The 16299-nt window shown below is 51.1% G+C and overlaps 2 protein-coding genes and 1 long non-coding RNA gene across 3 annotated transcripts; 2 read left to right on the plus strand and 1 right to left on the minus strand.

Annotated features, from left to right (window-relative positions):
* Positions 1 to 4087: 4087 nt before the first annotated feature.
* Positions 4088 to 7344, minus strand: FAM43A (family with sequence similarity 43 member A). Its single transcript, XM_032298208.1, has one exon. The coding sequence runs from the start codon at positions 6295 to 6297 to the stop codon at positions 5038 to 5040; it is 1260 nt and encodes a 419-aa protein (XP_032154099.1). The 5' UTR covers positions 6298 to 7344; the 3' UTR covers positions 4088 to 5037.
* On the plus strand, positions 6733 to 7958 carry LOC116565038. The gene is made up of 3 exons (XM_032298582.1): positions 6733 to 6747; positions 6802 to 7566; positions 7720 to 7958. Exons 1-2 carry the CDS (start codon positions 6733 to 6735, stop codon positions 7543 to 7545), a joined length of 759 nt encoding a protein of 252 aa, XP_032154473.1. The 3' UTR covers positions 7546 to 7566; positions 7720 to 7958.
* A 2200-nt stretch (positions 7959 to 10158) lies between these two features.
* Positions 10159 to 11793, plus strand: LOC116564830. The gene is made up of 2 exons (XR_004275118.1): positions 10159 to 11458; positions 11505 to 11793. It is a non-coding gene; the product is annotated as an uncharacterized LOC116564830 (long non-coding RNA).
* The last annotated feature ends 4506 nt before the right edge of the window (positions 11794 to 16299 follow it).

A 16299-nucleotide genomic window follows, 5' to 3' on the forward strand; every position in this document is an offset into this window, starting at 1 on the left:
CTTTTCCCTTAAAGCCTGGGCTTTGCTTTCTTTCAGGCAATATAAGGTCTTAGCCAGGTTTGTGGGAAGGAGAAATAAAGTTAGGACCAGGTGGGGAGCTGGGCCATAGGGGAATGATGTGTGAATCTGGAGAAATGGGAGCAGGGGAGAAGAGGAGACTGTCAAAAGGTCACTCTCCATGGGGGTTAGAAACAAGGGCCTTTTCTGGTACCACTGAACAGCTCAAGAAAGAGGAAGGAAGGCGTGCCAAGTTCCAGGGCCAGCTTGTCACCGTGTAAACCACCAAGACGATAGGTAGCCAAGAGTCAAATTGGGTCACAAGAGCTTTAGAGCAAGCAGTGGGGGTTTGTTCTAGGGGAGGCGGGGCCTACCAACAGGGATGAGTCAGAAGGAACAGAAAAGGTCCCGGCTAATGGTAAAGCCAGATCCAGGTGTGGCTGCTGTAGTTTGGATGTTTGTTCCCCCAAATCTCACCTTGAAATTTTATCCCAGTGTCGGAGGTGGGGACCTAATGCAAGGTATTTGGGTCATGGGAGTGGATCCTTATGAACAGATTAATGCTCTCCCTGAGGAGGAGAGGGAGGCAAAGAGTGAGTTCTCTCTATTCACTCACTTGAGATCAAGTTGCTCAAAAGAGCCTGGCACTGCCCTTCTCCCCTTCTCTTGCTTCCTTCTTCTTGCTGTGTGATTCCTGCTCTAGTTCACCTTCTGCCATGAGTGGAAGCAGCCCGGGGCCTCACCAAGGCAGAAGCTGGTGCCGTATTTCTTGTATAGCCTGCAGAACTTTGAGCCAAATAAACCTCTTTTCTTTATAAATTACCCAGCCTCGCCAGGCACGGTGGCTCATGCCTGTAATCCCAGCACTTTGGGAGGCCAAGGTGGGTGGATCACCTGAGGTTAGGAGTTCAAGACCAGCCTGACCAACATGGTGAAACCCCATCTCTATTAAAAAAAATTCAAAATTAGCTGGGTGAGGTGGAGGGCGCCTGTGATCCCAGCTACTAGGGAGGCTGGGGCAGGAGAATCACTTGAACCCAGGAGGCGGAGGTTGCAGTGAGCCAAGATTGCGCCACTGCACTCCAGTCTGGGCAATAAAAGTGAAACTCCATCTCAAAACAAACAAATAAATAAATAATAAGTTACCCAGCCTAGGACATTCCTTTGTAACAACACTAAACCGACTGAGACAGTGGCCATGTGCAGCAAGCCTGGAGCAGAGAGTGCAGAGCGCCCGAGCCGGGCAGTCTCCTGGCTGCCTGGAGCCCTGGGCAGTTTCACATGTGTCAGCCATGGCTCCTAGCCCCAGCAGTCTGTGCACATTTCTAGGACTGTCATGCATCACTTACCAGCAGATGCTGGGACTACTGATGCATACCACACAGAGGAAAGAGTTCTGCTTATTAAATTACTAAATCGTGTTAGAAAAGACGGCAATTTACTCCTAATAGAATTTGTATGTTTCTCGTGATCCTTGGCAGCTACAATGAGATTTTTAAATCTCCAATATGGTGCCAGGGGTATAGATTCTACCAACCAGTTCTCTCCCTATTCAGAAGCAGAGCCCTCAAACACAGCTCTGTCTCCTGTGAGGGAATTGTGCTTTCTTAGTATAACAGAGTCTTTCTAATTTGTTTAAAATCTGTTCTGCTGACTGAGGGGTAGTGAGAGGGGTGTTTTCTTTAGGGAAACCACGTATGTGTGCGCACACATGTGTGTGTGGAGGGGGTTTTCTGAAGCCGTAGTAGTTGAGAGGATATGAAATACTATTGTTTATTTGATATCATTTTCTTCCTCCCAGCTTCCTGCTCACATATGCAACAAATGGTAGAAATGAGAACGTGGGATGCTTGTGCTGTGAGAAGCTGATGAATGCCTCCTCCCCGGTCTCACGCTGCCACCCCTGGATGACAGTGCTGGCCGACGGAAGTCACTCTGTTTTTCAGGCACTCAATGCCGCATTGTTGAACGCAGAGGATTACCTAGGCTGCAAAAGAATGTGGGAAGTGTCTCACTGCATTTAAACTACCATCAGGTTAAGTCAAGGAGAAACATGAGCCTCACTCTGCAAGAAAAGTTCAATTTGATGAGTAAACCTGACTTCAGGTGTATTTCTGGAAGGCGTATTTTATCTAATGACTTAGGTTTGTTTTTGCCTCTCTACTCTTTTCCCTTGAGCTCCAGAAGCAAATTGGTTTTAGGGTCTTTTTTTTTTTTTATTCAAAACATCTCTTCTTACTCTAGTGATATCATCCCTGGAAGACTGAGATGTAAGAAGAGGTGAATCATGTGTCACCTCGCTTCTCTTCTAGAATTACATCAGTCAGAGCTCGGAGGTGCAGTGGGGATCAATGCCAAAAAGCAGAGGGGAGGAAGGAGAGATGGGGAGGGCGCAGACAGGGGAGGAGGGGAGCTGGCTCTTTCCAGCCTGCTTCTTTTCTTCTTCCTCCTCCTCAACCTTCAAGTCCCCCTTCCTATTTATAAATCACATAAGAGGAACAATCAGGCTTTAAGAGATGGCTGCTTTATATTTATTGATGGTGTTGGTTTCAATGCCATTTGCCTGAACTTTGGACCAATCACCATATGCCCATCCGTCACAGATGAAAGCCATCACTGGCATTCTCACCAGACGCTTAAACTAGATAAGAATGAAGACACACAGACCCTGCCCTGCCTCCCAAGTATTAGCCATATTATTTTCACTCTGTCTCATCTCTTCATCAGTTTCAAACAGCAGAGGAACTTGGCAATGCATGGAAATAATCTGAAATGTGAAATCTAGTCACGCAAGCTAGTGATGGCCCACACAGCCGTTTGCTGATCAGGTGAGCGCATTGGGGTAAAAGGTCTGGGATGGGTGGGTAGGCTGAGATTTGACTTTCCTGACCTCTCTCTAGCTGGGGTTTTTGATGTCATTCAATTATGTGTATCTGAGGAATTCATGGAGAGAGATCGGGTCTCACAACCAAGCCAAAATAGAATAGATTCAAAGGCCTGGACCTTGTCCTAATGCCGTTAAGAAGAGACTGAATATTTTTTAAAAAATATTTTCCACTCACCCTCTTTTCTTTCTTAAAGCTAGTTCTATGCCTGAACCACTCCTGTTAATTAGGAAGAAAATCTTTCACCCTCCTTTCCTCTATGGTTCCAGTGAATTCCAGACTCCTTAGGATTTCTGGGTCTAGCTGCTCAGAACATATTTCAGATGAAAACAAAGCGAAGTGGCCTCGGGACACCAGGGAAGGCCAGGAGTGAGATCCATTTCTGCAGCACAGGAAGAGAGGCCCAAAGGGGCAAAAGGAAAATATAATTTGCAGAAGGCACAGTTTTGGCAGCATCTCATTACAGCTTCCAGCTGATCGGGTGTAGCCAAACTAGAGACATCTGTTTGGAGTTTACAACAGAAACAAACACACACAAAGCATGAAAGCGCTCTAACAGCTCCTCTCCGCCTTGACCTTCGGGCCATCCCCCCACTGGGCCACGCTGGGTTATAGAAGGGAAGGAAATGGGCTTTGCAGCCTGCCCAGCCACCCACCCACCTGCACCGTGACTCACTCACACCAGGATCGGAACTTGTCAACTTTTCTCTCCCCCTGGTTTTCCTCCCAGGAAAATCAGAGATGGTCCCACTCCTCAGAGAACTCCTCTTTGGGTTTTTAGTTCATCTTTAAAGCTCCTTGAGCTGTTTGTGAAGGAAAAGATAACGGAGTCTCCTCACACTTGATTAGTAGTACGGCCCACAGGATGAGGTGGTAAAATCTCGGCTGACCTGGAAAGTCACTCCTCCATAAATAACCTCCCAGGTCTGAGAGTGCAATATGGAACTCACCCTGGCCTCTCCGAAAGACCAGAAAAAGACCAGACTCGCACAACTTCGTGAGTGAAAAATACGGGATAATACCTGAAATGGGGCCCCAGACACAGCACCTGGAGTTGTGGAGGTCCAGGAAGGCCCCAGATGATGCATCAAGGGGACCTTCCTTCCCTAATTCTCTCCAAGCACAGGAAAGACCAAAGACTGTCCTATGCCACCCAGGGTTGGACAGTCTCTCCCACTCCCACACAGCAGTTCCAGACGCTCACCTGATCTGTTACATTTTCCTCTTTATTCTCTCCCCACTGGCTGCAAACAGAACCAGAACAGTGCTACTTTTAAAAAATAACAAAATGTTTTATACACATTTCTGTATATACAACTGAACATTTTACATGTTTCTTTTGCACAGCAAAAGATATAAACAATCAGCTCTGAGAACACAGTTATGTACAGAAAAAAGTCAAAAATACTTCACAACAGTGCAAAAATATTTTACACAGTATCATGGAGTGAGATCTTTTGAGCAAGAGGAAGGGTGTGTGTTCGTGTCTGTGTGTTTCTAAAGGAAAACTCCTTTTTAAGATATTAGATGTCTTTAGCTGTAAACAAAATGCAACTTTCTTTCATCTCCCCCCACCACCCCCCAAACAGTTATTTGAGGAATTTGGCAGAATTTCAGGGGTCTGAGTCTGAGGTAAACAGCCCGAGCTCTTGCATCAAAAAGAACCGAGGGCCAAGGGGTGGCATTAAAGCCTCAAACACCTTGAGAGCAAATTCTCTCTCTTTTTTTTTAATGACATGTCAGTGACAGTGCAGGACCGCTCCCAGGGGGTGGGAGGAGGAAGTGAACCCCTCCTCCTCAGGCCCCAGCTGCCCCACAAACAGGAAACTGGCCAGGCACCTATGGCCTGAGACTAGGAACTTCAGCCAGCCTTCCTTCACCCGCACCCCAGAGGGCTGCCTCGCTCCCTCCTGGCGGGGTTTCCCCTTTCACATCTCCCCGCATTCCCACGCGCTCCCCGAGACCGCCTCGCACAGAGCCAAAAGTGCTGGGGCGGGAGCGGGGGCGGGGAGGTAGGGGAAGCGGTCAGGGGGAACTCTGGGCCTGGGCCCCAAAGGCCCCATTTCCCCTTTCCTGGGGGTGGGCAAGGGACAGGGAGGTTGTCGGGGCCACGGATGGGTAGCCACGGTGGAGCGCTGGGGACGCACGGAGGAGCTCAGCTCGAGTAGGGCTCGTCAGTGCTGGCGCTGTCGGCCTGGCCCAACCGGTCCCCAGCGGTGGCGTCCGGGCCCCCGCCCTCGATGGAGCTCTCGCTGCCCGTGCTGTCGCCTGACAGCAGGCGCGTCACCCGCAAGTCGGCCTGCAGGGTGCGCACGTCGTTGCCGAAGCTGAGCTCGCCCAGATCGTTAATGAGTTGCGACAGCTCGGCCTTCATGTCGGAGGCGCTGCCCAGCAGGAGAGGCGGCGGCCCGGCCCCCGGGCCCAGGGAGCCAACGCCGCCCCCCAGCGCCTCCCCGCGGCCATTCTCCAAGGTGTCCAACAAGTCCCCGCACTCAAAGTGCATGGCAACCACCAGCGCCCGCTGCGCCTCGGCCTCGTCCTCTGCTGGATCTCCCTCTGCTGAGCGGTTCTCCTCCTCCGGGGAGCCCTCGGGGTGCTCCTCTTCCTCTTCCTCCTGCAGCTCCTGCTCCTGCTGTTCACCAAGCAGGTCCTCGGTGATGGAGCCGAGCTTGGGCGCGCTGCGGCTACGCTCCACCGGCGGTTTATAGCAGCTGGGGCCGTGCAGGAGCAGCTTGCGCAGCGGCACTAGCGGGATGGTGTGCGCCCCCACCAGCTCCTGCTGCTGGTGACGCGCGTCGTCCCGCCGCTTGAGGCGTTTAAATTCCGCCAGCGCGTTGGCCGACGTCTGGTAGAGCAGCAGGGCCATGGCCTGCGCCTTTTCGGGCTTGGACACCAGCACCGCGTGGCAGCGCAGCATCACGGCCTTGTGCTTCAGCTCGTGCCGGTACACCCAGGCGAAGACCTTGGGCAGCCGCGCGTCCGCCACGCAGTAGGTGACGCGGTGCAGCAGGTAGAGGTGGCCCGGGCGGCGCAACGCGCGCTCCTCTGCGTGGACCATGCGGATACCCTGCGCACTCACCGTCAGCTTCATCTTGGTGCCCTGACGGCCCGCCTCGCTCTTGCTCCAGATCTTGCCCACAGCAAGGTCGGTGCAGCCGTCGCCGCGCGCCTGGATGGTGGTGGCATTGCCCAGGTAGAGCACGGTGTAAGTTGGGTCCTCGCTGGTGATGTGCAGCTTCTTGCGCTTGGAGCGGAACATGCTGCCCACCCGGCTAAGCGCGCCTTCGGGGCACGCCCGCGCCAGCGAGCTGAGCGCCGAGTAGTGCAGGCTCACAGCGTAGCCCTTGGGCTTGGACGCCTGCCGCGGCGGCGCCTCGGCCAGCAGCTCGAACTTGTGCTTCTTCCACGGCAGCATCTCCGGAGAGCGCCCCGGCGCAGCTGGGCGGCGGCGGCGGAGCGCCGGGTGCGAGCCCCGCTGAGCCACTGGCCCCAGCCGGGCTCGGCCCGGGCAAGATCGAAAAATAAAATTCACTGGGAGTGGCCCAGGGGTAGGGAGTTGGGGCGAGGGGGAGAGAGTGTTAGGAACCCCGCAGAGGGTGGGGGTAAATTTTCTAAAAAAGAAAATATTCAGCTTCGAGTGTGCAGAAAAAGTGCGTGTGTTGTGGGGGGGCGGGGGTTGTTGGAGGGGCCAAGCGTGCACACAGACTTACCCCAGCCTGGGCAAGGGCGAAGGCAAAGAGTCTCAGGCAAGCCACAAAACGCGAGAGAGAACGTGCGTGGAGGGAAAAAGGTCAGGAAAAAAACTAGAAGCGCGCGTGCAAATAAATAGAGCCCCAGCAACAGCACCGGGATGGTGCGAGAATATGCAGGAACTCCTTGGCGAACGCGAAGAGGGTCCCCTAACACACACAACCCCTAGGACTGGGGCCGAAACCCGCGGAAACTCTACAGCGAGTGTGCCCAGGGGCCGCTGCTCCCCACCTCCAAGGGGTGCTGGAGACGAAGAGTCCCTCGGCCGGGCTGGTCGCAGAGACAGCAGCTGGCCCCAAGTGCGGTGGGAGGCTCGGTCCGGCTGGCCGCGGCGGGCCCCGCGCAGCAGTCCTGCGGGGGCTCACTGCATCTTCACTCCGCCAGACACCGGGGACTCGCGCTCGGCGGGCTCAGTGTCCAGGCTGGCTTGGCCAGGGCAGCGCTGGGCTCCGAGGGCAGGGGGCGCGCATGGTCGGCTCTGGGGACCGCCGCTACCTCATTTCTTCCCTCCGAGGCGGTGTCCAACTCCGCTGCCCGGCTCTCCGCGGTCGGCTGCCCGCCTTTGCAGCGCGCCCTCTCCAGTGCTGCGAGCGATGGCCGGCTCGCCTGCCTCACATCCTTGCTGTCCGGGAGGAAGATCTCGGGTAAATATAGGCCGGCGCGAACCATTCGCCGCGCGGGGACAGGGGAGGAGCAGAGAAGAGAATCTGTTTCGGGATCCGACACCGGGCGGATTCCCAGTCTCTTAAAGGGACCTGGCGACAGCCATTGCTCGAGGGAGCGGGGAGACCGGTCCAATCCGGCAATTACATCCCAAATTTATCAGCATCTCTTTTGTCTACGGAAATCACTGGGACCTGGGGTTACCCCGCAGCAAAAGGACTTGAATCCTGACACTCCACCCCCAGGCTGAATTGCAACTCGATGAATACACGTATGTCTAGATCGAAACTTCTGGGGTAGGTGGCAGAAGATGAGATTATAGGCTATAATTTTCTAAGCAAAAAGTTTGGGAAAATAGTGGTTTCTTCCTTGTGTGACAGCTCTCCGAGAATGACTGGGTGCTGTTGAATATTCTTATTTTCAGAATTGTATTCGATTAAAGAAAGAGAGAGGCACAGAAAACACCAAGGCTTATCTTTCACTGTCTTGGAGCTCGTATTCACAGGTAAGCGGCAGACAGTGAAAAGTCAGATACATGGTAAGATGATTGGAGTGAATCCTGCAGACTATCATCAATGAATAAGGGGCTTCCCGATCCTAACCCCTAGCAAGATCCCCTCCTGCTGTCGGGCCTCAGAGTAGAGCAATTTTTTGAGATACGTACAATTTATTTATTTATTTATTTATCTCTCTCTCTCTCTCTCTCTCTCTTTCTCTTTCTTTCTTTCTTTCCTTTCTCTCTTTCTTCTCTCTTTTTCTCTCGAGACAGGGTTTCACCATCTTGGCCAGGCTGGTCTCGAACTCCTGACCTGGTGATCCACCCGCCTCAGCCTCCCAAAGTGCTGGGTTTACAGGCGTGAGCCACAGCACCCGGCCTGAGATACATTACAATTTCTAAGTAATGCGTGTGTAGTCAGTTTACTTCACCAGGCCATTCATGCAGTTTTATTATATATCATTGACATATTTTGGATGAGAATTCCTAGTAAAAATTCAAATGACATTTTTTATTTGAGTGACAAATAATGCCTGGCCACCCTCCAATAGGAGTGATAATTGCATCAGTATTGCTTTTATCATGTGCCAATTGGACAGTGTAGTTGTAGTCCTCCGGCGGCTTCACCCTTAGCCAGTAACTCATTTCTGGGCTCTTGAAACAACCTGCTAGCTTCTGTGGTCTCCTCAGTCAAAGCAAAAAGACTTACAGCTAGAGCGGGATAAATGTCCAAATGATCCTGCATCCAACTCCCAGGCTGGTCCTGGACGAGGACAGTGATCCCTTGCCACCATCCGAGTCCACTGAGGATCTTTGATGTTTCTGGCTTACACGCCAGAGTCACTGCAACCAATCCCGGAAATTCCCTAACCCTCTACCTTTGCCAACTTTTAATCTTCCTTTGAACTCTAACTCCATTTTCTCAGAGTCATTGGTGCCGAGTTTCCATTTAAGTAACTTTTATGACTGCCTTTGGGTGCCAGGCCCTGAGTTAGAAGCAGACAGGATTCCTGCCTCAAGAAGGTCCTAGTCCAATGAAGATTGTAAACTTCACCCAACTCTGTCTGGGCTTCCACTGGACTGTAGGTTCTATGCAAGTACCGTGTATCCCCACTGTGGTACAAATAGGCACTCAATAACTAGAATTAATGAGCAAGACACGCATGTGAACAAGAAGACAGAGTGGACTAAACGCTATGAGAAAGACCCAAAGCACTATGAGAAACTGGAGGAGGAAAGCATTCACTGTGGCTAGGAAAATCAGAAAAGTCTTCATGGAGGTGGTGACCTTTGAAAGATGAACAGAATTTATCCAAACAGGAAAAGACTGAAGGACTTCCTGGATATAGAGGGCAGCAAAATTATAGAAGCATGAAACGGCATACATAAGGCCAGGCACAGTGGCTCACGCCTGTAATCTCAGCATTTTGGGAGGCCAAGGCAGGTGGATCACTTGAGGTCAGGAGTTCAAGACCAGCCTGGCCAACATGGCAAAACTTTATCTCTACTAAAAATATAAAAATTAGCCGGGTGTGGTGGTGCACACCTGTAATCCCAGCTACTTGGGAGGTTGAGGCAGGAGAATCCCTTGAACTCGGGAGGCAGAGGTTGCAGTGAGCTGAGATCACACCACTGTACTTGAGCCTGGATGACAGAGTTAGACTGTCTCAAAAAAGAAAGAAAGAAAATGTGTACACATGTAATAATTAGGATGGAGCTTAATGATTGTAACAATGAAAGAAGAAAGCTTCCTGATTGTGGTTTTCGGCCCGGCCCTTGTAGTCTCTGAGGGAAGGAATGGCCTTTTCATGGCTGTCCCCTTAGTGTTGTTCCTCCAGAGCTGTAGTGCCTTACTCCTCAGCCGCACCTATGGGTCAATGGAGAGATACCAGACCCGCTGTTAGAATGAGCTAGTTAGGACTATAATAAGCCATTTAAGCTAACATTAATTTCTTAAATTTCTGGACTGTCTTGCAGTGGTAATGAAGGAGAATAAAACATTCTGGCTGAGCATGGTGGCTCATGCCTGTAATCCCAGCACTTTGGGAGGCCGAGGCAGGTGGATCACCTGATGTCAGGAGTTCAAGATCAGCCTGACCAACATGGTGAAACCCCGTCTCTATTAAAAATACAAATATTGGTCAGGCATGGTGGCTCACATCTGTAATCACAGCACTTTGGGTGGCCAAGGTGGATGGATCACGAGGTCAGGAGTTTGAGGCCAGCCTGGCCGACATAGCGAAGCCCCGTCTCTACTGAAAATACAAAAATTACCTGGATGTGGCGGCACATATCTATAATCCCAGCTACTCATGAGGCTGAGGCAGGAGAATCGCTTGAACCCAGGAGTCAGAGGTTGCAGTGAGCCGAGACCGTGCCACTGCACTCCAGCCTGGGTGACAGAGCGAGACTCCGTCTCAAAAAAAATCTGGTAAGCACATATCAAATGAGGCTGTGTTAAGTGACCTTTAGTTGGTCCATCATCTTGAAGTCCAAACTCCACAAAAGCAGACGTCATGTTCAAGCACTGATCATTTTCAAATGGCTCCCAGTTCCAAGGCTCAAGAGGGTGTGGGGAAGAGGAAGACAGATCAGTCGCAGGAGCTGAGGCTGGTCTCAGCCTTGGTGAGAGGCACCACTTTGCACTTCGTGCAGTGGCATAGACACCAGTGGCCCACAGAGGCAGGGAGAAGGAGTCCACTCGTGGCCCCATTCTTGAGCAGCAGCCAGAGTGCCAGTCCCAGCAGCACAGGCCCACGGAGCTGCTCCTGTTGACAAGGCTGTGTCATGGATTGACTGCCTTCCTAATAAGCTTGTTTGCAACCTTGGGAGAACAGAAAGGTTCTAGGCCAGTGTGAACACCCTGCTGTGAGTCATGCGCTGTACCTGTGCTCAAAGACCCAGGAGAAGAACCTGCTGTCCCTTTGTGGCCTGGACCTGGGCCAGCCCCAAGAGCCTGCCTCACTTTATGGAGAAGCCGGCCACCCCACCTGAAGCACACACCACAATTAAGGATGCGTTTCTTCAGCTAGGAGAGCCGGCAGCACCCGGTAGGAGTCTACATCAGATCTGAGGCAGGGCAATTCCTGAACAGACCGTCAGCGAAGCGGAGCTGGGAAGCAGGTTAGAAACTGCAGAGTGTAGTTTTCTAATGACACTGCCCCATCTACTGGTAGCAGGCAGACATGCTGCTTGGTGGGATGGTTTCTCATCAAACCGGATAAGCCTGTGGCTGAAACTACACAGCTGGAAGGAAATGCTGCAATCAAGAGTCCCAGCCCCAAACTCAGCATGCAGAAGTCAGCCTTCTGTCTCGCAGAGGCTTCGGACCGGCCTCCTCCCACCTCCTGTCTTACATAATGCTCCTTCCCTCGCCCCCTCCTCCAGCATCCCACTCAGAGGACATTGGCTTCAGAGATGACACATGACGAATCTGGAATCTTCAACGTCATCCAGTAAATACTTATGGAGAGTCTCCCATGAATGTGACGTAGCTGCTGGGGATACAGCACTAAAGAGGACAGATAGACAGGTCTTTGCCTGCATGAGATTTGCAGCATATGGTGGAGGCGCGGCAGGGAATTGGGCAGACAGTGAACAAAAAACTAATAAAACACCAGATAGGGAAAAGTCTCTGGAGCCAGGGAGGCAGTGCTAGGAAGGGAAGGTAGCTGGTTTAGAAGGTGGCTGGTTTAGACAGCATGGCCGGGGAGGTGGCTGGTTTAGACAGCATGGCCAGGGGAGGCGGCTCTGGGCAGAGACCGGAATGAGATGAAGCTGCGAAGACATGGGGAGAGCATTGCAACCTGCATGGCCCAGTACGTAGTCACCAGCCCACGGGCTGCTGCTGACACTGTGAACCATGTGTCACTGGGCCAATGAGCTGACCCAAATTTAGATGCTGTACGAGTATGAACTACACACTGGATTTTCAGGACTTAGTAAAACAAAAAGAATGTAAAAAATCTTGATAATGTTATATTAATTATATATTGAATGATAGCATTTTGGCTATGTTGAGTTAAATAAAATCAATTATTAAGATTAATTTTACCTATTTCTCCAGCCTGGTCAACATGGTGAAACTCTATCTCTACTAAAAATACAACATTAGCTAGGCATGGTGGTGCATGCCTGTAGTCCCAGCTACTTAGGAGGTTGAGGCAGGAGAATCGCTTGAACCTAGGAGGCAGAGGTTGCAGTGAGCCGAGATCGTGCCACTGCACTCCAGCCTGGGCGACAGAGCAAGACTCATTCTCAAAAAAAAAAAAAATTACTATTTCTTTTTGCTTCTTTTTTTCTTTTTAGACGAAGTTTTGCTCTTGTTGCCCAGGCTGGAGTGCAGTGGCGTGATCTCAGTCTGTAACTTCCACCTCCCAGATACAAGCAATTCTCCTGCCTCAGCCTCTCCAGTAGCTGGGATTACAGGCATGCACCACCACGCCCAGCTCATTTTTGTTTTGAACTCCCAGCCTCAGGTGATCCACCCACCACAGCCTCCTAAAGTGATGGGATTATAGGCATGAGCCACCGCGCCTGGCCTTTTTGCTTCTTTAAGGTGGCTACTAGACACCTTGGTTTTAGCCCAGTGAGGTCCATGTTAGACTTCTAACCTGCGGAGTTGTGAGTTTGTGTTGATTTAGGCTACTGCGTTGGCGGCAGTTTGCTCCGGCAGCAGTACACCTCCCATCCAGCCACCTTTTCCCTTGTCCTGCTCTCTTCCTCTCCCACTCTCCTCAACGCGTACCCTAAATTCTCACCAGTTTCCCAAAGCCACCTGCTCCCCCAGAGCTCAGCAGAACTGACTAGGTGCTTCCCCCACAAAAAAATGAGGCAGTTAGAGAAACCTCCAGCCCCTGCCAACCTACAAACAGCACGTCTACACCCAAGCCCATCTCTCTCCTTCAGGCTCGGAAGTCTCCCCTCCCTTCAGCCTGCGCCTCAAAGCCATCCTCAATACTTACTAACCCACACATCTGACCTTTTCCCTCCCCCCATTTTAACCTTCAAAGTGGCTTCCCACGCGCCATGGAATACACTCCCACTGCTCAGTGTAACACAAGAGAATGTTCAGGTCTGGCGCCTGCCCTGGCTCCAGCCTCATTCTCTTCTCCTAGACCCCTGATTTATGAAGCAGCACCAGAGAATAGACTGTACTTCTCCCCGTGCTCATGAGACTGGTCCTTCCCTTCCTGCCATGACTTATGTGGCTCTGTCTAACTGAAATGACCTCCTCCTGCCATTTCTCCTGGCCGGTTTTACTCATTCTTACAGAGCCAGCTCCGATACCATTTTCTCCAGGAAAGCCACCTAGGCCCACCCATCGCCTTCTCCATATCCCCCGTGTGTATCCTTACCTCTGCACTTGCCTTGCTATAATATTGTCTTTTTTTTTTTTTTTTTGAGAGGGAGTCTTGTTCTGTTGCCCAGGCTGGAGTGCGTGATCTTGGCTCACTGCAACCTCCTCCTGCCAAGTTCCAGTGATTCTCCTGCCTCTGCCTCCTGAGTAGCTGGAATTACAGGCGCCACTCATCATAGCCAGCTAATTTTTTGCACTCCCAGGCTGGCGTGCAATGGCGCGATCTTGGCTCACTGCAAGCTCTGCCTCCCGCGTTCAAGTGATTCTCCTGCCTCAGCCTCCTGGGTAGCTGGGATTATAGGCGCACTGCCATGTCTGGCTAATTTTTGTATTTTTTTACTAGAGACGAGGTTTCACTATGTTGGCCAGGCTGGTCTTGAACTCCTGACCTTGTTGATCCACCTGCCTTGGCCTCCCAAAGTGCTGGGATTACAGGTATGAGCCACCACTCATGGCCTTTTTTGTTGTTGTTGTTATTTTTAGTAGAGACGAGTTTTCACCATGTTGGCCAGGCTGGTCTTGAACTCCTGACCTCAAGTGATCCACCTGCCTCAGCCACCCGAAGTGCTAGGATTACAGCCGTGAGCCACCTCGCCAGCCTATAATATTGTCTTTAACTCTCTGCCCACCCCCTGCTAGACTACAGGCTCCTTTTGGGTGGTGTCTATATTTTATTCACTCTTTGTATCCCCCAACTTCTAGCATAATGCTGGCCACCAAATTAATGTGTGGCAAGTATTTGTAGAATGAACTTAACTATGTGTTTATTTCTGTTTTTTTTTTTTATTCAGCACAATACTGCCAGTGAGTATTTATTTCAAAGTCATGGGACTGTCACGAACAGACTGTCAGAACTAGAAGAGCCTTATCTGGAAGGCCCTTCGAGATCATCTAGTCAACCTCCCCTGACTTTCCAAATGAGGAAACTGACGGCCTGACAGCGCATGTGCATGGCCATAAGGTAATTTAGGGACCACGCCAAGATGAGGACTCATGTGGCCTGAATCTCAATCCAGGGCCCTTTCCTGTGGCTAAAAGTAAAGCCAAAAACTTTTAAACACGTAAGTGTAGAACCCACGTCCTTCCTTCGCTCCCCCTCTAGGAAGAGCAGCTTTGGGGCCCACAGGTTCATTTGATGACCCCAACAGGAGCAGCCCTACCAGCCAAACATACTTCTCTCTGTGAATTGATTGAGTGGTCACTCGTTGGGTACCTTAATCAAAAAGGCACTTTGCCAATGGCTCTCACTGCCCCTAAAGACGTTAGAGTCAAGCAGGACTGTCACAGGCCTCCCCCAGTGAGATGGGGCTCTATGGTGCTTGAGATCACACTTGGGTCTCGGAACGTCTGGCAGCCCATTTCCCATTGCAGGCAGAATAACCTGTAGTCAAACAAGTTATTCTGACCAGACCCGGGCCCTCTTTAGGAAGGAAGTGGACTTCATGCTAAGCCTGGAAGGATGGGCAGATTGCTGTGGATGCAGATAGGAGAGAGCAGTTCAGAGGAAGGAAATGGCTCACGCAGAAGGGAGTTCGTGTTGAACATCAAACAACTGGGCAAGAGAAGGGAACGCAAAAGTACTGAGCCCCTACTGTTCGTCACACAGTGCTAAGTCAGATCCGTCCAAATGTCTCATGCACCTAAGAGTGTTGTTAGCTCCGTGCTAGTCTCTTTTTTACAGAGGGAAAGGACCATGGCTTGGAGGAGTTAAGAAATTTGCCCACTGGGCACAGTGGCTCACCCCTGTAATCCCAGCACTTTGGGAGGCTGAGGCAGGCGGATCACGAGGTCAGGAGTTTGAGACCAGCCTGGCCAACATGGGGAAAGCAGATCTCTACTAAAAATACAAAAATTAGCCAGGTGTGGTGGCAGCCACCTGTAATCCCAGCTACTTGGGAGGCTGAGGCAGGAGAACTGCTTGAACATGGGAGGTGGAGGTTGCGGTGAGCCAGGATCACACCACTGCACTCCAGCCTGGGCGACAGAGCAAGACTCAGTCTTGAGAAAAAAAAAAAAAAAGAAAAAGAAATTTGCCCAAGATCCCCAAGGCCTATGTTCTTTGTGTTTGGGTCAGGCCAGGGTCCGACTCCTGATGTCCCTGAATGGCAGGCAGAGGCATCTCATAAGCTGTGGTGAGTCACTGGAGGCAGTAGAGCAGGGACCTGCCATGATGAGAGCCAAGGCTTAGGTACACAGATTGGCAAAGAAGTAATCCAGACCCCACCCCAAGCCCTGCCTAACTGAGCGACCCCGAGCACGCTGCTGCCCTTCTCTCCCTTTCGGGAACTAATCAAATTCTCATTCATTTCTAAGATCACAGAAAAGCTGTATGAATTTCCTGCAGCAGCCGTAACAGATGACCATAAATGGGGTGGCTTAAAACCACAATGTATTCTCTTCCTGTTTGGAGGTTACAAGAAGGCAGCATCCTTCCTTGCATCTTACCAGCTCCTGATGGTTGCCTGTCATCGTTGGTGTTGTTTTTTTGACATGTCGCTCCAATCTCTGCCTCTGGAATCACATGGCCTCTCCCTCTGTGTCTTCTGTGTACGCAGCCAAATGTTTCTCTTTCTAAAATAGTAGTTATTGGCTTAGGGCCCTCCTAATCCAATGTGAGTTCATCTTCACTTGATTACATCTGCAGACACCCTTTTCCGAACCTGGTACGGTGGCTCGTGCCTGTAATCCCAATATTCAGGAGGCCCAGGCAGAAGGGTCATCTGAGCCCAGGAGTTTGGGAACAAGCCTGCACCACACAGTGAAACCCCATCTCAAAAAAAAGCCCTTTTTCCAAATAAAAGCACATCCACAAGTAGGGGTTAGGTCTCGCTCTGTCACTCAGGCTGTAGTGCAGTGGCGCAATCACAGCTCATCACAGCCTCAACCTCCCACACTCAAGTGATCCTCCCACCTCAGCCTCCCAAGTAGCTGGGAACACAGGCACACATCACCACACCCAGCTAATTTTTTTTTTTTTTTTTTTTTTTTACTTTTTTGTAGAGATGGGGGTCTCACTATGTTGCCCAGCCTGGTCTCAAACTGCTGGGCTCAAGTCATCCTCCCACCTCAGCCTCCCAAAATGCTGGCATTGCAGGCATGAGCCACCAGGCCTTTTTTTTTTTTTTGAGACAGAGTCTCACTCTGAAACC

The sequence above is a fragment of the Sapajus apella genome, unplaced genomic scaffold, assembly GCF_009761245.1.
Source record: "Sapajus apella isolate SASKATOON/1434 unplaced genomic scaffold, GSC_monkey_1.0 scaffold38, whole genome shotgun sequence".
In the NCBI taxonomy this organism is placed as follows: Eukaryota; Metazoa; Chordata; class Mammalia; order Primates; family Cebidae; genus Sapajus; species Sapajus apella.